This window comes from Rutidosis leptorrhynchoides, chromosome 1 (assembly GCF_046630445.1).
Source record: "Rutidosis leptorrhynchoides isolate AG116_Rl617_1_P2 chromosome 1, CSIRO_AGI_Rlap_v1, whole genome shotgun sequence".
NCBI classification, from domain to species: Eukaryota; Viridiplantae; Streptophyta; class Magnoliopsida; order Asterales; family Asteraceae; genus Rutidosis; species Rutidosis leptorrhynchoides.
Genome location: NC_092333.1, coordinates 569075391 through 569098203, shown reverse-complemented (window position 1 = coordinate 569098203; position 22813 = coordinate 569075391). Strand labels below are relative to the sequence as shown.

Below are 22813 nucleotides of genomic sequence, written 5' to 3'. Positions count from 1 at the left end.
CTACCCTTCAAATCATCCATATAATCTTCCTTAATCATCAATTTAACTAAAAATATCGAAACGATTTCAAATTTCGTGATGAACATCGGTTTGACTTTTAAAAAACCAAAACTTTGACTTGACAATTAAAGCTCGATAAATGGAATTGGATCTTGGAACTTTACAGAAAGATTACATAAGGGATTCCTAACACAATGGCATTTTTAGTTTTTGAAATTACATTCGAATTTGGGTTATGAGCAAAAAGTGTAACGAACAGAGGTACAACGAGCATATCTCTTCAGTTTTCGGATAAATTCCTCAATTTATGGGACTTGAAAGTGATTTGTCACAAATAAAGGTGTTAGATAATTGAAGGGTTCGTAAATTATTAGCTGTTTGATTTAATAATGGAGATGTGGGTTCGACAGATAGTCACAGGCGAATAGAACAGAAAGAAGAGAAAAAAAAATTAATCAGATACAGACTTCAAATAAAAAAAAGCGTATAGATTTGTATATATCTATATCTGTATTTATAATGTCTATATATATTTGTATTTATATCATAATTAATCTTAATACAATAACAATAATCCTATTAATATTATAGATAGTGATAATAAAATTTATGATAATAATGGTAATATTAATAATATTATTATTAATAATAATTATAATAATAACATGAATATTAGTAATAATAATAATATTATTTATTATAATAATACTAATATTATTAATGATAATAATAATATTAGTAATAATACTATAATATTTTATATATTAAATTTTTATATCTATATGTTATGTATAAAAAAAATAATACTATTAATATTACTGATTTTAACATTAATATTAATATTGATACTATTAATGAAAGTAATAATAATATTAACATAACAACTATATTTTTAACTTATAATTACATTTAACATATTAACCCTACATATTATTAATTATGTAATATTTACCAATTATATAATATATATTATATGACAACACATATTGAATATTTAATATTTATACATTTTAATATATTACCATCTATATACAATCAATAATTATGTATGGAAATCAGATATACATATATATTTCAACTAATATATATATATAATTATGTTTTAATTATCAAGTAGATAAATATATTAATTATATATATTGAAACAAATAATCTCGGGGTATAACATTTATTACTTTGTTAACATTGATAAATTATGTATATTCAATCTACTTTCTATATTTAAATTAACAGTTTTAAATAACAAGTTTAAGTTTTATGTCATAATTACTAAATAGTTCTTTAGTATATTTAATTTATAATATATAATTATTTAAATGTATAATTATTTATATATACATTTCTATTTACGATTACAGGTTCGTGAATTGTCGGAAATAGTCACCGGGTAATTTAATATATGATAACAGTTCAAAATTTTTGAGACTTGGCATTACAGACTTTGCTTATCGTGTCGAAAGCATATAAAGATTAAGTTTAAATTTGGTCGGAAATTTTTGGGTCGTCACAATCTCTATCAAATTTCGGGACAAAATTTCTTTAACGGGTAGGTACTGTGACGACCCAGAAATTTCCAACCAAATATAAAACTTAATCCTTATATGATTTCGACAAGATAAGCAAAGTCTGTATTTTTGATTCTCAAATTTTTTGAACTAATGTTATATATTCAGTTATTTAGTAAATAGATATATATATATATATATATATATATATATATATATATATATATATATATATATATATATATATATATATATATATATATATATATATACAATAAATTGGAATATTAATTATTAAAATTAATTATAAATAACTTGCAATGTATATTTAAAAACTGATTTATGTATATTAAATAAAGATATATACATATATATAATTTCAAGTTATTTAGTAAATGATAGTAAATTCATTTATTGATTTGATTGATATTTAGATAATTTAACTAAAACGTTTAAGATGAACAAGTAAAACACTAATTTACTACAGTATTTTTGAATTGCTACAGTACCCGAAAAGCTACAGTGTTTTCAAAAACTACTATTTGCTACAGTAAAAATCATTTTGCTACAGTAAAACACTATTTCAAAATGAAAATGTATGTATATTTTACAAATGTTATAAAAATATAATATTAACTTAGATATAAAACGTTTTGATTTAAAATAATATTATTATGTATTAAGACGTTAATTTATAGAAGCAAATGACCAAAACACTCGAAAGTTCAAGATACACTTTGATTAATATAGTTTATTGATAATTTAAGACTATATTTTGACAAAGGTACGAATCACGAAACATAAAGTACAAGTTTTCTAAGCGTACGAAAGGACGTTTGAAAAATCGGAACAGGGACATAAGTCGAACGTACATGTACAAGACATCAGAACCAAAATTACAAGTTAACTAGGCACGAGAATATAATATAATATATAATTAATTAATATAAATTATATATATTATATATTTATTTAATTATGTCGACAAGCAAAACAACATGAGCTGTAAAAGCCATCCCATGCGATCGCATGGGAAATGGCCTAGATAGCCATACGATCGCATGGCAGTCTGGGCCAGGCACTCTCTATAAATTCGATTGATTTCTGGCTTCTTACACACACACTCATATCTATATTATTATTATTATAATTATTTATATTATTATTAGTATTATTATTATTATTATTATTATTATTATTATTATTATTATTATTATTATTATTATTATTATTATTATTATTATTATTATTATTATTATTATTATTATTATTAAAGATTAATATTAATATTAATCTTATTATTATTAGTAGTATTTGTATTATTATTTGTATTATACATAAAATACTACGACGAGGTTATGTCCAAACGATTTCAAAACAAGCTTTTCGAGCGGGATAGAGTTAAGGAAACTATGGGTTATAGCTATGGAGGTTATGGGTAATGATCGTGGGTATTGTTCGCAAGTCAAACCTAGTATTTATCATCTCCGTTGCGTCTACGTTTTTTCCTGCAATATTAAATCACAATATTGATATGTGAGCATTCATATTTTACCTTTTATATATTAATAGTGTATCCATGTCTAGTGCTCGAGTATATATGTTTATGCATGCTTGTATGCTAGATTTCGTTGTTAGATAGTTTTATGATGAATCACGAATTTAATACATATACTACTGATATAAAGTATATGATATGCATGTTATTGGAAAGCTGGCGAAAAGTTAATAACTTTTCATTTAGAAATCACGTGATTTCGATGAACGAATTAAAAATTATGGTCAAATGAATTATGTTTGAGGTTAATTGAAATAGTGTTTGAAACTGCAAATTAATATTTAAACAACTTGTCTATGAGATTGATAAATTGGATTTTTAGATATTACTAATCGAGTAAATGAATTTCTATATAAGGCACGTCTCGTTGAACAATTGTCAAAGTTGACTGTTTTATCATATTTCAAAGCCTTATAAAAACTATAGTCTGATTTTACAAGTATTGAGAAACTATATGAAATGTTAAAATATATTCAATTGCCATGATCATTCAAATATAATATAACTCCTGAAATAAATAATATTTTGAGTTTGATAAACTATAAATTCGTTCAAGTATCAAGACTTATACTATGTTAATATAATAAACATGTATAGATTTAAAGATCGTATTCGGTCAGGTTGACTTTTGAGATGATTTTGTTAACTTTCGCATGTCGGTCTCGAGCATTAGGATTGTGATACACTATGACCCGACCTAGCTTGTTAAACATGTATTGACCAATATATGATCTCTAGGTTGAGATCTATGGTTATTTTGCATTTTGAGTTTCGGTCACATTTCGGTGAATGACCTTATGTGCTGCTAAAGTGAGTTTCATATGATCCCTTTTACTCTATACATTTTTGGACTGTGAATTCATGCAAAGTTTTAATAACTATTTTACAATATTTATATGCGTGAGTTTCATTTCCTCCATTTTTAATTGCTTTTGCAATCTATATTTTTGGGCTGAGAATACATGCACTTTATTTTAAATGCAATGGACACAAGTACATACTAAATTCTACACCGAGTTTGAACCGAAAATCCCTTAGCTTTGGTAACTAGTAACTGCCAGTTATAAGAACTGGTGGGCGCGAGTAGTTGCATATGGATACATAGGGCTTGACATCCCCGTCTGTTCCAGGTATAGAAACCCTAACCTGAACTATAAAACAGACGTATGCTATTTAAGTTTAGTACACATTGGTTTGCGTGTATTGTACATGTTGGTTGCACGTATGTTAAAACATGGGTACTTATTATATACGTTAAAGTTTAGTTACCAGTGTGCTCAATCTTGTAGAATATTTTGATAAACGTTTCTGGATGAAACAACTGAAATCTTGTGATCCACCTTCATATACAGATTATGCGCAACATTAAAACTATGAATTCACCAACCTTTGTGTTGACACTTTTAAGCATGTTTATTCTCAGGTTCCTAGAAGTCTTCCACTATTTGCTTATATGTGATACAAGCTATGTGCATGGAGTCATACATGCTTTATTCGAGAAAACGTTGCGTTCACAAAATCATCACCATGTATCTTATTTTGGCTGCATTATCAACAGATGTAGTATTGTAAACTATTAATTACGGTGATTGTCTATATGTAGAAATCATCAATCGTCAAAAACTTTGGAATTTGATATTCAATTATGGTGTGCCTTTTCAAAAGAATGCAATGTTTACAAAACGTATCATGTTGAGGTCAGTACCTCACTGTGAAATCGATGAATGATGTATTCATCTAAATGGATTTAGACGGGTCATCACACATCAAGCTTCTGTTTCTCCTGCATGCTCAGAATCTCACTTTTGGCTGATTTCACCTCCTCTTCCCAAGATGTGTTCAATAACAATCGCTCCTGGAGCATCTTCACAGATTCTTTGGAAGATGCATTGACATCCCTAAGCTCTTCCACCTCCTTTTCTAGGCACACAACATCGCCAGATTTCTGCTTCAAACGGGGCAGGACGAGGTGGTTATAGATAGCAGAACGATAGCAATGAGCAGTATAAACATCAATGAGCTTAGAGATATCCACAAAGGCATCTTCAAACTCAGAAGGAATCATTTTGTAACATCCCGCCTTTTTCCGTTTACTTTCCGTTTATTTATTCTAAAGTCCGTTATATAATTATAACACCTTCCGTTAATACGCGTTTTTAAATTATCTCGTTTAGGTAATTCACGCACCCGCTTTAAAATTGAGGGACCAATGTTGCTAAATGACCAAAATTTTGACTAGGTCAACCTCACCTCCTCCATTCATTCACTCTTTCTCTCTTTTGATACTTCAACCTTTTTCTCTCAAGCACCAAAAACAAAGAATCATCATCTATTTCCGATCAAGCAAGTGTTTCACAAAACAAATTACATATTTAGAATCCTTACATCTTCCTCTTCGATTCCATACCGATTTCATTGCATTTGGGTAACTTTCTAAAAACGCTAGATTTTGTGTTCTTGATAATTTTGACTTATAAAAGTGTTAATTAGTGTCTATGACTCAAGTCTAACATGAATATATGATTTATATGATCGATCTTTTTTTTTTAAGTAACTAGCTTGAACTTGAAAGTGGGTGTGTTTGATTGTGTGATTTGGTTGCTTAAATGTTGTTAAATGTTAAAAGTGCATGTATTAAATGTGTTACTAGCATCACTAGCTTCATTTTAATGTGTAGGTCAATTAAGAACACTTCATTAACATGATTATTGATTTTTGTGATTTTGGGTTAGGGTTCGAGAGAAGTAAAAGGGAATTTAAACGCATTGAATGCTTTGCAAGGTTAGTTGTAAGTGTATTTTAGCATTGTATGCATGATTACCTATGAAACGGCGTATTATATGTATGCATTTAATTCTCGAATCATAAATGTGCATTTATGAACTTAAAAGCATTAATGGTGAACATTTAATGAGCTTTCAACTTTGTTTTATATATTGTAAATGATCTTTTGATTGATGAAATGTGTTTATTTGTGTTCCTCGTCAAATTACCTTTCCAACGATATATGGCATGCGTTTTGAATGTTTTCGGTTCATGTGTTATGTTAATTTGAGTTTTGGTTCGAGACTTAGCCAATTTACTGCAACCAGCACTTTTTCCAGGTATGCACGCTGCGCAAATGAGAAGATCCAGATGCTAAACCCCTTAGACAAGTCCTGACCTGGTTCCATGCCCAACTGCGTGCCGCGCACTCTTGCTGCGCGCTGTCCCAGGCCACTTTTATTTGTGTTTTACTTTTCATATATTCTTTCCCGCTTAACCGCAACTCCGATTAACATGAAATTTGGATAGCATGCTCACATATGATTTCTCATCATGGGAAAACTGTCGGGTACCCGACCCGACCCCATTGACTTTGACTTTTACTTTGACCAAGTTTGACTTTTAGTCAAACTTAACCAAATGTTTAGGCAATCGTTCTAACATGCTTTTATACTTGTATCTTGCATGAAACTTGACAATTTGATTCACATGCTACATATTCGAGTCATAACGAGCCATAGAACTAATTGAACAACTTTTACCAATCGTGTTCCCGTTATTGATACAACCTACTTGTTTAGGTCAAGACTAGCAATTGTCCTTGCACACGTTTACTTCTGAAGTACTTTTATTTCTCGTGCACTCAAGGTGAGATCATAGTCCCACTTTTACTCTTTTAAACTTACATTTGGGATGAGAAGACATAAACGTTTCATTTTACAAAGTAAACACAAGTACGAAAATAAATATTCTACATACGAGTTAGAACAAAAATCCTAAATTCGATTATCATTAGTTACACTTGCCGGGTGTAAGCGAGAACTTATGTTGTATGGCCATATGGGTTTGACAAACCCTCATTCGGACAGTTCGCTACCGTTATTCGGATGAAATATATTTTCGAGAAACAGTGTATGTTCTAACACTATTGTGATGGGGTTCTATGGATGAAAAGTTAAGCCTTGATAATTGGGTGCTCGTGATAACAAATTTTAGAATGGTTTACTATTATTTCAATGATATAAATCTTGTGGTTCATTTGTACTTACTTATTTACCTAAACCTATGATTTCACCAACGTTTTCGTTGACAGATTTTTATGTTTTCTCAGGTCCTTGAATGTTTTGTGATACATGATTCCGCTCATTATTTTGATACTTGCATTGGATGTCGGGTATATATGCATACATGGAGCGTCTTTTGGCTACTTTTAAATTGTGTCGCATAGGTTTCAATTGTACTTATAACGTTGTAACGTAACTTGTGGTTGAACTATTCTTGTAAACTTTGAAACAATCCTTACATTTGAAATGAATGCGACATATTTTTGGTCAAACGTTGTTTTAAAGACTTATGACCACGTAACGGGACCTAAGTAGATGGCGCCGTCAATGACGATTTTGTCGGGTCGCTACAGATGGTATCAGAGCCGTGGTTGTAGGGATTTAGAGTTCATTGGTGTCAACCCCGAGTCATATGGTACATTAGTGAATCTAGACTACAACCGGCATATAGACTTGAAGTAGGAATTACTTGACTACTTGTACATTTATACTCGAACGTTTCTACTCATATCTACTCTTATTTCATCTTAATATCACGTTGTTTAATTTGATTGACACGCCACCTTGACTATATGAAATAATGTCGAATGCACATATGAATCAGGGTAATATAATTTCTGGGATTATATTACGGTGACTCATATGAACGTTCCGACATTATGACATAAAGAATTTAAGGCGAGTCAAGGAAAATTTTCTCTCTATCCTTATTCCATATCACGGTTAGTATTATTAAGAATAGTAATCAACGATATTCTTGTGTTTTGAAGGAACAATGCCTCCTCGTCGTGTACCACACCATGAAACACCCGAACAAGCTCTGCAACGAATGATATCCACCGCCGTGGATGCAGCCATGGCCGGTCACTCATCCAACAACAATAACAATAACAACAATCACAACAACAACAACAATGGAGCCGGTAATTCAAACGAGGGATGCTTCTATAAAGCGTTCATGGGGTGCAAACCTCACACTTTCGATGGAACCAGGGGACCGGTTATGTTCACCCGATGGTTTGAGCAAACGGAAGCCGTCTTTAGCATAAGCGGTTGTCGGGACCAAGACAAGGTCAAGTACTCCACTCACACATTCGCCGACGTCGCTCTCACTTGGTGGAACACCTATGTGCAATCGATGGGTACCGATGAAGCCCACGCCCTCTCTTGGGCCGATTTAAGGGAAAAGATGATCATCGAATATTTTCCTCGTGAAGAAACCCGAAGGCTCGAACAAGAGCTAAGAACTTTAAAAGCGGTCGGAAGCGATCTCAAGGCCTATAATCAACGATTTTCCGAACTAGCCTTGATGTGCCCAAACCTTGTGAACCCCGAGTCTTTAAGGGTTGAACTTTACATGGATGATCTTCCAAAGAGCATCAAACACGGAGTAATGTCATCCAAACCCACTAATCATCAAGAAGCTTTGAATATGGCCCGCAAATTGATAGAAACGGTGGACGAAATCGTAGTACCGGCACCTAAAGCTGAGGATAAGTCGGGTAACAACAAAAGAAAATGGGAAGCCCCCCAATCAAGCAACAACAACTTTGCCAAGAAGCCTTTCACCTCCGACGGCAAGAAGGGTTATGCCGAAAATCTACCTCTTTGCAACAAATGCAACAAGCATCACTTTGGTGAATGTAGCAAGCTAATTTGCCATCGGTGCCAAGGAATTGGTCATAAGGCCAACGATTGTAAAAGTGCCCCCCTCCCCCCCCCCCCCCCCCCCGTCACTCGAAAGGGGCCCAATGCACCAAAGATGGTCACTTATTACGAATGTGGCCAAACGGGTCATTATACAAATGCATGCCAAAGAAGAAAGATAACCCCAATACGCGCGGCCAAGCTTTCAACATTAACACCGAGGAAGCCCGAGATGACAATGAACTAGTCACGGGTACGTTTTTTCTCAACAATTCTTATGTCTCTTGCTTATTCGATTCGGGTGCCGATAAGAGTTTTGTATCCAAGACTTTGACTCATTCTTTTAGCACTCCACCACTCCCAATAGATACTACTTATACCATTAAAGTGGCCAACGGGAAACTATTGAGTGTCGACAAATTCTATCGGGGGTGTACGTTAAACTTAATGGGTAAAGAGTTTGAAATTGACTTGATACCTATAGAACTAGGGAGCTTTGATGTAATCATTGGTATGGATTGGCTAGCCAAAACGAAATCACACATTCTTTGTGATCTTAAAGCGATTCAAATTCCTATCGAGAATGGTGAACCCTTGATTGTCTATGGCGATAAGAGTTGCACCGGACTCAACCTCGTCTCGTGCCTTAAAGTTGAAAAATACCTTCGTAAAGGTTGTTTCGCGATTGTTAAGAAATTCGAGATCGATGAGAAGCATATCGATGATGTGCCAATTGTTAGTAACTTTTTCGATGTATTTCCCGACGAATTGCCGGGTCTTCCACCTCATCGACCGGTAGAATTCCAAATTGATCTTATTCCGGGAGCCGCACCCGTAGCACGTGCACCGTATAGACTTGCCCAATCCGAAATGCAAGAATTGCAAAGTCAAATCCAAGAACTACTTGACCGTGGTTTTATCCAACCTAGCCATTCACCATGGGGCGCTCCGATTTTGTTCATTAAGAAGAAAGATGGATCCCTACGAATGTACATTGATTATCGTGAACTAAACAAATTGACGGTTAAGAACCGATATCCTCTTCCGCGCATCGACGACCTCTTTGATCAACTACAAGGGTCTTGTGTATATTCAAAAATCGATCTCTGCTCGGGTTATCATTAATTAAGGGTTAAGGGGGAAGATGTCTCCAAAACCACTTTCCGAACTCGTTATGGTAGTTATGAATTTCTTGTAATGCCATTTGGTCTCACTAATGCACCGGTGGTGTTCATGGATCTTATGAACCGCGTGTGCAAACCATACCTTGACAAATTCGTTATCGTGTTCATCGATGATATTTTGGTCTATTCTAAAAGCGAAGAAGAGCACGAACAACATCTCCGACTTGTGCTTGAACTCTTGAGACAAGAACGACTCTATGCCAAATTCTCCAAGTGTGAATTTTGGTTAAAGGAAGTTCAATTTCTTGGTCATGTGTAAGTGATCAAGGTATTAAAGTTGATCCCGCAAAAATCGAAGCCATTAGTAAATGGGAGACTCCTACTACTTCTACTCACATTCGTCAATTTTTGGGTCTCGCCGGATACTATCGTAGATTCATCAAGGATTTCTCTTTGGTTGCTCGTCCTCTAACCGCGTTAACCCACAAGGGAAAGAAATTCATTTGGGCAACCGAACAAGAGTCCGCGTTTCAAATCTTGAAGACAAAGCTAACCACCGCTCCTATCTTGTCTCTTCCCAAAGGCAATGATGATTTTGTTGTATATTGCGATGCCTCGAAACATGGTTTTGGGTGTGTATTGATGCAACGAAAGAAAGTCATTGCTTATGCCTCTCGACAACTAAAAATTCATGAACGGAACTACACGACACATGATCTCGAACTCAGAGCTGTTGTCTTTGCACTTAAAATATGGAGACACTATCTTTATGGAACCAAGAGTACTATCTTCACCGATCACAAAAGCCTCCAACACATCTTCGACCAAAAGCAACTAAAAATGAGACAACTCTGGTGGATTGAAACTTTAAACGATTATGATTGTGAGCTTCGTTACCATCCCGGGAAGGCAAACGTAGTAGCCGATGCCTTAAGTCGAAAGGAAAGAGCGGTGCCTCTTCGTGTCCGAGCTTTAAACATCACCATTCACACCAACCTCAATAGTCAAATTCGTGTAGCGCAAGACGAGGCTCTCAAGGATGAAAACATCTCTATCGAACACTTGAACGTCCTCACCTCTCGATTCGAAGTTAAGGAGACCGGAATTTGATGTTTCGCCGGAAGAATTTGGGTGCCTAGTTATGGGGACTTGCGAAGCCTTAGTCTAGACGAAGCCCATAAGTCAAGGTATTCGATTCACCCTGGTGCCAATAAGATGTACCACGACCTTAAGGAACAATATTGGTGGCTGAACATTAAAAGGGACGTCGCTACTTATATTGGAAAATGCCTAACTTGCTCCAAGGTCAAAGCCGAACATCAAAGACCGTCCGGACTACTTCAACAACCCGAAATCCCACAATGGAAGTGGGAGAGAATAACGATGGATTTTATCACAAAACTACCAAAAACGGCGAGCGGTTATGATACTATTTGGGTTATTGTAGACCGTCTCACCAAATCCGCGCACTTCCTAGCCATGAAGGAAACCGACAACATAGAAATACTTGCACAACTTTACATTAAAGAGATCGTAGCCCGTCACGGTGTGCCTTTATCGATTATTTCCGACCGAGATGGCCGTTTTGTTTCTAGATTTTGGCGTACCTTACAAGAAGCGTTGGGGACGCGTTTAGACATGAGCACCGCATATCATCCACAAACCGATGGACAAAGTGAACGCACAAATCAAACTTTGAAAGACATGTTACAAGCTTGCGTTGTCGATTTTGGAAAAGCTTGGGACAAGTATTTGCCACTAGCCGAATTCTCTTACAACAATAGTTATCACGCGAGTATTAAAGCCGCACCTTTTGAAGTGTTATATGACCGCAAATGTCGTTCTCCCCTTTGTTGGGCCGAAGTAGGTGACACACAAATCACCGGACCGGAACTCATTCATGAAACAACCGAGAAGATCATTCAAATCCGAGAGAGGCTCAGGACGGCCCGTAGTCGTCAAAAGAGCTATACCGACAAAAGACGCAACGACCTCGAATTTCAAGTCGATGACCGCGTAATGTTAAAAGTCACACCTTGGAAGGGTGTAATCCATTTCGGAAAATGCGGGAAGCTAAATCCGCGGTATATTGGTCCTTTCGAAATCTTGGAGCGTGTTGGAACTGTTGCTTATCGTTTAGATCTTCCGCCTCAACTGAGCTCCGTTCATCCTACTTTCCAAGTTTCAAATTTAAAGAAGTGTCTTGCCGAACCCGAACTCGTCATTCCTCTCAAAGAGCTTACTATTGATGACAAACTTCATTTTGTGGAGGAACCGGTTGAAATTGTGGAGACCTCCGTCAAGACGCTAAAACAAAGTAGAATCCCGATCGTTAAGGTCCGTTGGAATGCCAAAAGGGGACCCGAGTTTACTTGGGAAAGGCAAGATCCAATGCAAAGGAAATACCCTCATTTATTCGTGGATTCGAAAACGCAAGATCTTGAGGAAGAAACAACGACCACTACGCCTACATAAATTTCGAGACGAAATTTCTTTTAAGGAGTAGGTAATGTAACATCCCGCCTTTTTCCGTTTACTTTCTGTTTATTTATTCTAAAGTCCGTTATATAATTATAACACCTTCTGTTAATACGCGTTTTTAAATTACATCGTTTAGGTATTCACGCACCCGCTTTAAACTTGAGGGACCAATATTGCCAAATGACCAAAATTTTGACTAGGTCAAAGTGGTCAACTTCACCTCCTCCATTCGTTCACTCTTTCTCTCTTTTGATACTTCAGCCTTTTTCTCTCAAACACCAAAAACAAAGAATCATCATCTATTTTCGATCTAGCAAGTGTTTCACAAAATAAATTACATATTTGGAATCCTTGCATCTTCCTCTTCAATTCCATACCGATTTCATCGCATTTGGGTAACTTTCTAAAAACACTAGATTTTGTGTTCTTGATAATTTTGACTTATAAAAGTGTTAATTAGTGTCTATGGCTCAATTCTAACATGAATATGTGATTTATATGCTCGATCTTGTTATTTTAAGTAACTAGCTTGAACTTGAAAGTGGGTGTGTTTGATTGTGTGATTTGGTTGCTTAAATGTTGTTAAATGTTAAAAGTGCATGTATTAAATGTGTTACTAGCATCACTAGCTTCATTTTGATGTGTAGGTCAATTAAGAACACTTCATTAACATGATTATTGATTTTTGTGATTTTGGGTTAGGGTTCGATAGAAGTAAAAGGGAATTTAAACGCAATGAATGCTTTGCAAGGTTAGTTGTAAGTGTATTTTAGCATTTTATGCATGATTACCAATGAAACGGCGTATTATGTGTATGCATTTAATTCCCGAATCATAAATGTGCATTTATGAACTTAAAATCATTAATGGTGAACATTTAATGAGCTTTCAACTTGATTTTGTATATTGTAAATGATGTTTTGATTGATGAAATGTGTTTAGTTGTGTTCCTCGTCAAATTACCTTTCCAACGATATATGGCATGCGTTTTGAATTTTTTCGGTTCATGTGTTATGTTAATTTGAGTTTTGGTTCGAGACTTAGCCAATTTACTGCAACCAGCACTTTTTCCAGGTATGAGCGCCGCGCATACCTTAGCATGCCGCCCAAATGAGAAGATCCAGATGCTAAACCCCTTAGACAAGTCCTGACCTGGTTCCATGCCCAACTGCGCGCCGCGCACTCTTGCGCGCACCGCGCACTGTCCCAGGCCACTTTTATTTGTGTTTTACTTTTCATAAATTCTTTCCCGCTTAACCGCAACTCCGATTAACATGAAATTTTGATAGCGTGCTCACATATGATTTCTCATCATGGGAAAATTGTCGGGTACCCGACCCGACCCCGTTGACTTTGACCAAGTTTGACTTTTAGTCAAACTTAACCAAATGTCTAGACAATCGTTCTAACATGCTTTTATACTTGTATCTTGCATGAAACTTGACGATTTGATTCACATGCTATATATTCGAGTCGTAACGAGCCATAGGACTAATTGAACAACTTTGACCAATCGTGTTCCCGTTATTGATACAACCTACTTGTTTAGGTCAAGACTAGCAATTGTCCTTGCACACGTTTACTTGTGAAGTACTTTTATTTCTCGTGCACTCAAAGTGAGATCATAGTCCCACTTTTACTTTTTTAAACTTACATTTGGGATGAGAAAACATAAACGTTTCATTTTACAAAGTGAACACAAGTACGAAAAAAAATATTCTACATACGAGTTAGAACAAAAATCCTCAATTCGATTATCATTAGTTACACTTGCCGGGTGTAAGTGAGAACTTATGTTGTATTGCCATATGGGTTTGACAAACCCTCATTTGGACGGTTCGCTACCGTTATTCGGATGAAATATATTTTCGAGAAACAGTGTATGTTCTAACACTATTGTGATGGGGTTCTATGGATGGAAAGTTAAGCCTTGATAATTGGGTGCTCGTGATAACAAGTTTTAGAATGGTTTACTATTATTTCAATGATATAAATCTTGTGGTTCATTTGTACTTGCTTACTTACCTAAACCTATGATTTCACCAACGTTTTCGTTGACAGATTTCTATGTTTTTCTCAGGTCCTTGAATGTTTTGTTATACATGCTTCCGCTCATTATTTTGATACTTGCATTGGATATCGGGTATATATGCATACATGGAGCGTCTTTTGGCTACTTTTAAATTGTGTCGCATAGGTTTCAATTATACTTATAACTTTGTAACGTAACTTGTGGTTGAACTATTCTTGTAAACTTTGAAACAATCCTTACATTTGAAATGAATGCGACATATTTTTGGTCAAACGTTGTTTTAAAGACTTATGACCACGTAACGGGACCTAAGTAGACGGCGCCGTCAATGACGATTTTTTCGGGTCGCTACACATTTCGTCAAACACATCGAAACAAGCTTCCAAAGAAGGGATATCAGGAATATCACCTACACAGACACAAAGATATATTTGAGAATAAAGCATGGTTCAAATAAAAAACACTAACAAAGAAACGTACCCAAGAGAACATTGTCGCCAAAACCGTCAACCACAGCCTCGTCATCAGTATCTTCATCTCGAAGAGCAAACTTAGCTTTTTTTAAGGGAGAACCAGAAAAAACCTCTTTCATTTTCCTGGCAGCTTTCTGACGCCTAGACGCCCTAACAGGAATACTCTTGGACACGTCAGGCTCCACATCAACATCAATAGGCTCATGCTCCGAAGCAACCTTAGCGGTGTGTTGAACCTTGGGAGCACTAGATTCAGCCACTTTCTCCGGTTTACTGTCCACCTCCATAAAACCAGAACAAGAAGGAGAACCAAGCTCCTTAACAACAGTGCTAGCACGAACAACTTCAGTCATTTGTTTCACCCCAATAGACTTGATAACATTTAGCAAAGACATCTCTGTAAAAACAAGAAAGCAATGTCAGAAAAATAAAACAAAAGGGTCAAACAGAAATAAGACCTATGGGCATGCAAGACCTACCCCTTTCCCCACAAAAGTACACAGGAATAGTTTCGCCTCTTTCCCATGAAGGTGCCATGCCGAGCTTAAAAAGAAGGGAATCCGGAAGAGTGGAAGGTATTATAGGATGACGATAAATCCTACCGTAGAGAGGATCATTCTTAGCATCCTCAGGAATATGATCACTATATTGCTTGGGAACAGTGGCCCACCTGCTATCAACGGCATTTGGAAATTTGTCCGGAAAGAAAAAAGATTTCTTGATATAGACAAAGGAATTTTTTCAATTCCTTACATCAGGAATGGAAGAAGCAAAACACATGGGAGTATCAATCACACTACCCCTCTTTTTACGACGCTTAGCAATCGTAACCCAATTACCAGCACCACCGGTTTGGAAGAAACAGCGAAATAGGTCAACAGAAGGCTGACCGCCATATGCTTTGCACATATATTCAAAAGCCAGGTTCTTCTTGATGGCAAGAGGGTGAACAATCGAAACATGGACTTTGAAGTAATCAAGAACGCTAAGGAAAAATGATGAAATGGGGATCCTGAGGTTACATTCTGTAAATGATTGCGTGTACATTCCGACGTAATTCGTCGGAAAGTCAAGCATAAACTTCCCAGATTCCGACAAAATTATGTCGTCCTCTTTAAGACCTAGGGTTTTACAGAGGCGTTCACAGCGTTCGGGGGTCACGACACTAGAAATAGATCGAAGCCCTACTTTAGCCATAACAAAATAACAGAAAAAGATAATAGTGTAGGAGCAATACCTTTTTGAGAACTAAAGAAGATGATCGGATGACGAAGAGAAACAAAAGAAAAAAGAAAGGAAAAAATAAAAGAGAAAAATCAAAGATTAACTCTTTATTACCCTCGAGCAGAAAACCGTCCCATCCGTCACAGAGTTACTTTGGTAACCGCACCGACAATTACCGTTTCACCCTTTAAGTCTAATTAGATGGAAAAACTTCAGTAGGGGCAAAAAGGTAAATAAAACCCCTGGTAAATAATTATTGGGATCATAAGCGTCAAATCAAGTAATCAAGTGGCAGATTGAGTTTAATTCAACAAAGCTTGGTCAGAAAGCTTCGTAAAATTAAACTGGGGGGCTTGATAGTGTATCCCCCCGAAAAGATAAACGAAGCTAATCTAACGGAGATATCGCGCCTAACGAGGATAAATGACATAAGAATGGATCACAAGAACACATATGTCAAATACAAACCAAGGGCGGGATATCCCCAAACTCAAATAAAGGCGCCCAAATGATAAAAGAAGAATGCTACCAAAGAAGAATCCCAATATTCAGAGTCAGTACGAAACCACTTCCGTTATACGAAGCAATGGTAACGAAGGAACACAGTGACGAAGAGATCACGGTTACCAATGGACAAGGGCTTCTCCTAAAGTCACAAGATTACCTAAACTGAAGGAGAGAAGTAAGCGGGTTGACCAAATACGCTTACACTAACATCCAAATGACAAAAGAGGAATGTTGCAGGGTAGCTTTCTTGAGCCAGCAGGAGCTGCAGTCAACCGAAGGGAAAGTCCCCTTTGTCTCATCAGAAATCGCCTCGAAGACTGAATCTACCTAGAAAGCTGGTGATAGAGCTATTGCCTAACCCTATAAAAAGGAGAACATGATCTCTGGAGAACACATTCACTCTAAGTCATAATTACTCACATACAATACTCTCAATGAGTTACCTTCGTATCTTGGTGGTGTAAAGTACGATACCTTCGTACTACCTTCGGGGAATCACCAACAATCATACATTCATCATAATATCCCGCTATATCGTCCATTCAGCGATCAGATCTCAATATCCTTGTTTCGTTAACAAGGGTTGCCAAGAATTGTACAAACAACAAGTTAGCACGTTTATCGAAGAGAAAAGCAATCCATCAACTAACCTCACACTATTTGCCCTGAAACCGCTATACATGCACTTGATCATAACGCCGCATACAATTATTGCATGGGACTTTTTAATACATATATCGACAAATTTTCCTGAACAATCATTGCAACTAGGCCACACAAACCCATAGTTTTAATAGGTGCAGTGCCCATGGTTCCAGTAAAGTCACACTCGTGACGTACGTATATAGGTATATAAATATATGACATCGATCTTAAGATTCAAATAGTAGAAATATTAACAATCTTGACCAATCTGCGAATTCTAAAAATGTCTCAACCAAACAATCAATCAGTTTCTGTGATCGGGTCTCAGTTCACTGCACCAAACCCACTCGAAGTTAAAGTCGTTACAAACTGTAAGGGAACCCTTGTTATAACAGACGATAACGAAAATATTTTACTCAAAGTAACACCATGTGACGGTTTATCATGTCGTCGTCGGTTGCTTATGGATGCAAATGACACACCCATCGTTACGATAGATGAGGATGTAAGTAGATACTCCCTACGTACCACCATAAGTGTCCATTATTGATTTCTCAAAATTATGTCTGCTGTGAAATATTTTAATATGTATTTTGTATTATATAATATTTGATGAAACTATTTGAAAGATTTAGTTTTAAATGTGTTTTCATTCATATAATTTTTATATCATTCACATAATTTTTATAAATATTATTTAACATAAATAAAAATATGTGCAGTCAAAGTTAACAGAGAAACACTTTAAATGTCAATAAGGGACACTTGTATTAGGACGAAGGAAGTAATAATTTCTTCTTTTTGGTTATATATATCTTTTTATTCTGACGAGATTCTTAATCTTTTGAAAAAATTAAAGTTGTAATAGACTTATATATAGGGTTGGAGTTTTCATCAACGATGGAATGTATATAGGGGGGGGAGTACAGACAAATCTGATTTGATATTTACCGCAAAACGAAAACACGCAAACGCTCTTCATAAGTCCCGAGTGAATGTATACTTGGCACACAATATGAGTAACGAACATACTTATGATTTCAAGATCAAAGGAGATTGGCATAAGAAGAGTTGCGCTGTTTATAAAGGGAATTCAACAACTGCATTAGCCCAAGTAATTATCTTCATACTTAAAAATTCTATATGAATATCATGAATTGGTGAAAATGAAAATGATAATCAATTAATAAATGCACGTTAAATTAATATTCTTGTAGATGCATACAGGGCAACATTTAAAAAAACAGAAATTGGACAAGTTCATGGTGACAATTAGTCCTAACGTGGATTACGCATTTGCAGTCGCACTTTTTGTGATTGTTGATGCAATGGAAAGCCCCTACAAAAATGAACGTGTTGCTGCAGGTAAAACTACTGTTGAAATTTCCAATGCTCTGCTTGATGTTGTTACTTACCTTACAAGACCTAACTGATTAATTATTCATCTTAATTAGTATGATTAAATTATTAATGATTAATTTTTCAATATATTTCTTATTTTGGGTACTTGTCTTCTCTTTTCTATCTTCTATATATCTTAGTTGGCCGGGTCTGTGTGTGACTATTGGTTGTAATCGGGTTGAGATTGTGATTCTTTCACTCTCCTATTTTGTTTATGGCTAGGTATACATATTGTCTTAAAATATATAATCTCTTGTGATGTGTTATGTTGTTTCTTTTTCTTGATTACATCAATCGTAGCGCAGACTATGACGTGAAGTCGTTTTGAGGATTTTTGTGGTGAAACTACTGTAACGTGACAACATTATTTTTTGAGAGCGGTAGTGGTAAATGTAATGAGGAGGGTTGTGAGAAGTTATTGAGTGGTGCGGTAAAATATGATTATAAATTAAGTGAAAAGGAAAAAAAAAACTAAGAACATTAAAAAAACGCCCATAAAATTTTCCAGCAAAAGAAAACGATGTCACGTAAAAAGAAAAAACGAAATGTGTTGTTTTTGTGTCCTTATGGGAAAAACAAGGCAAAATCTTCAACCCATTGGGGATGATCTTTGCGAAAGGGTTTTGAAACATTCACGACTCGTGTGGTTGAACCTAAGATTAAGCTAGGGTCCAAGATTAATCTTTTAATAAAATTTAGATTAAACAATCGTTAAGAGCCCAGTGGTTGAAGGATTATTCTACAAGACCACCAGAGGTGTCTTCGGTGCATGTGCGAAGTGTGCAGTCGCACAGGGCCCCAATTTTTTAAGGGGCCCAAAATTTTGAAAAACCTATGTAATAATTCATTTATTCGTACATCGTAACGGAATATCTTACTTGCGGTCTATCATCTAACAAGAAAGACTTAACATATTAACTTTTATATGATTAAAAACAATATAATGGGAGTATTGACTATAAAGAGTTGACATATTACTTCGTTATAAAAAATGTTAGGATTACGGTTTTATATAAACAATAGTGTAACTATAACGAGTTAACAACTATTTGAGAATAACACTTTGTAACGGTTGTTTTAAAAAAAATTAATTCTATTGATTACGCTATCTTAGTATTATGTATTATACGTATTAAAAAAATTAATATTTATAGGGACCCTTTTTAAGTTTCGAACAGGACCTCCGAAATTAGCGAGACGGCCTCCGAAATTAGCGAGACGGCCCTGAAGACCACCAACGTGATTCAAGATTTCTACTTACATGATTTATCATACATACCAACCTACGTTAATTCTGTAAGATCGCATAGCCCAAACACAATGTCCTGCAATATAAGCCCAAGAGTCCATCCTTTTCTAAAACCAATTGGTATTAGAGGGATTTCCCCTTACACTTATATACATACATTTGTTTTTGTCTCCCTCCTATGTGGGATAGGTTTGCACCCCAACAATCCTCCCCTCAAACCGAAGACCACATCACCGATCCTCCCCTTCAACGATACTCCCGCCATCTTATATCACCGGTCTCTTTTCTTTCACTTTTCTTTACCGGGACACGCCTCTTATACCGCCACCGATCTCTTTCTTTCACTTTTCTTTCACCATCGGGACACGCCGCACTTCCACGCCTTGGGAAGGAAGACTTTCGATATAAGGCACCATGACTCAATTATCGTTGGCAAACTGAGGGGTGTGCCATGTCGCACCGTGCATTCAGGGGTGCGCCACCATCGTCCACCACATCGGGCTATAGCCTGGCTCTGATGCCATTTGTAAGATCGCATAGCCCAAACACAATGTCCTGCAATATAAGCCCAAGAGTCCATCCTTTTCTAAAACCAACTGGTATCTAGAGCACAAGGTTTCGTTAAGGGAACGATGGCGGAAGATGGGAAGTTTAGAATCGACCGATTCGATGGAAGAGACTTTGGCTTTTGGAAGATGCAAATTGAAGATTACTTGTATCAAAAGAAGCTACACCAACCCTTGTTAGAGACCAAGCCCGAAAGCATGGACGATGCCGATTGGACGCTTTTAGATCGTCAAGCTTTGGGTGCTATTCGTCTTTCACTTGCTAAGAACGTTGCATACAACGTTGTGAATGAGAAGACGACGTTTGCTTGCTTGAAAGCACTCTCTAACATGTATGAGAAACCTACAGCTGCAAATAAGGTATTTCTCATGCGTCAATTGTTTAATACTAAGATGAAGGAAGGTACGAGTGCAACGGATCATATCAATGAATTTAATAATATCGTTTCAAGACTTGAATCGGTAGAGATTAAGTTTGATGATGAACTAAAAGCACTTATCTTGCTTTCATCATTACCGGAAAGTTGGTCGGGTACGGTTACCGCGGTTAGTAGCTCTACGGGAACTACTAAGCTAGCGTTTGAAGCTATAAGGGATTTGATTCTTGGTGAAGATACTCGTAGAAGAAACTCGGGAGAATCGACATCCGGTTCTTTGTTAAGTACCGACTGAAAGGTCCCGTTCTTATTGATTAAAAGCGTTCCATATTAATTGATTTCGTTGCGAGTTTTTGACCTCTATATGAGACGTTTTTCAAAGACTGCATTCATTTTTAAAACAAACCATAACCTTTATTTCATAGATAAAGGTTTTAAAAAGCTTTACGTAGATTATCAAATAATGATAATCTAAAATATCCTGTTTACACACGACCATTACATAATGGTTTACAATACAAATATGTTACAACAAAATAAGTTTCTTGAATGCAGTTTTTACACAATATCATACAAGTATGGACTCCAAATCTCGTCCTTATTTAAGTATGCGACAGCGGAAGCTCTTAATAATCACCTGAGAATAAACATGCTTAAAACGTCAACAAAAATGTTGGTGAGTTATAGGTTTAACCTATATATATCAAATCATAATAATAGACCACAAGATTTCATATTTCAATACACATCCCATACATAGAGATAAAAATCATTCATATGGTGAACACCTGGTAACCGACATTAACAAGATGCATATATAAGAATATCCCCATCATTCCGGGACACCCTTCGGATATGATATAAATTTCGAAGTACTAAAGCATCCGGTTCTTTGGATGGGGTTTGTTAGGCCCAATAGATCTATCTTTAGGATTCGCGTCAATTAGGGTGTCTGTTCCCTAATTCTTAGATTACCAGACTTAATAAAAAGGGGCATATTCGATTTCGATAATTCAACCATAGAATGTAGTTTCACGTACTTGTGTCTATTTTGTAAATCATTTATAAAACCTGCATGTATTCTCATCCCAAAAATATTAGATTTTAAAAGTGGGACTATAACTCACTTTCACAGATTTTTACTTCGTCAGGAAGTAAGACTTGGCCACTGGTTGATTCACGAACCTATAACAATATATACATATATATCAAAGTATGTTCAAAATATATTTACAACACTTTTAATATATTTTGATGTTTTAAGTTTATTAAGTCAGCTGTCCTCGTTAGTAACCTACAACTAGTTGTCCACAGTTAGATGTACAGAAATAAATCGATAAATATTATCTTGAATCAATCCACGACCCAGTGTATACGTATCTCAGTATTGATCACAACTCAAACTATATATATTTTGGAATCAACCTCAACCCTGTATAGCTAACTCCAACATTCACATATAGAGTGTCTATGGTTGTTCCGAAATATATATAGATGTGTCGACATGATAGGTCGAAACATTGTATACGTGTCTATGGTATCTCAAGATTACATAATATACAATACAAGTTGATTAAGTTATGGTTGGAATAGATTTGTTACCAATTTTCACGTAGCTAAAATGAGAAAAATTATCCAATCTTGTTTTACCCATAACTTCTTCATTTTAAATCCGTTTTGAGTGAATCAAATTGCTATGGTTTCATATTGAACTCTATTTTATGAATCTAAACAGAAAAGTATAGGTTTATAGTCGGAAAAATAAGTTACAAGTCGTTTTTGTAAAGGTAGTCATTTCAGTCGAAAGAACGACGTCTAGATGACCATTTTAGAAAACATACTTCCACTTTGAGTTTAATCATAATTTTTGGATATAGTTTCATGTTCATAATAAAAATCATTTTCTCAGAATAACAACTTTAAAATCAAAGTTTATCATAGTTTTTAATTAACTAACCCAAAACAGCCCGCGGTG

The 22813-nt window shown here is 35.6% G+C and overlaps 1 protein-coding gene across 1 annotated transcript; it reads left to right on the top strand.

The window, feature by feature from the left end:
• The first annotated feature begins 17528 nt into the window (after window positions 1-17528).
• LOC139844941 (uncharacterized) lies at window positions 17529-18678 on the top strand. The gene is made up of 2 exons (XM_071835164.1): window positions 17529-17750; window positions 18463-18678. The coding sequence occupies exons 1-2, from the start codon at window positions 17529-17531 to the stop codon at window positions 18676-18678; spliced, it is 438 nt and encodes a 145-aa protein (XP_071691265.1).
• Window positions 18679-22813: the final 4135 nt, after the last annotated feature.

Bases quoted from the DNA above. Each gene is read 5' to 3' on its own strand.
- LOC139844941 (XM_071835164.1), top strand. From the start codon at position 17,529: ATGTCTCAACCAAACAATCAATCAGTTTCTGTGATCGGGTCTCAGTTC. The intron at 17,751-18,462 runs GTAAGTAGATAC...ATATTCTTGTAG, and splicing joins TCGTTACGATAGATGAGGAT to ATGCATACAGGGCAACATTT.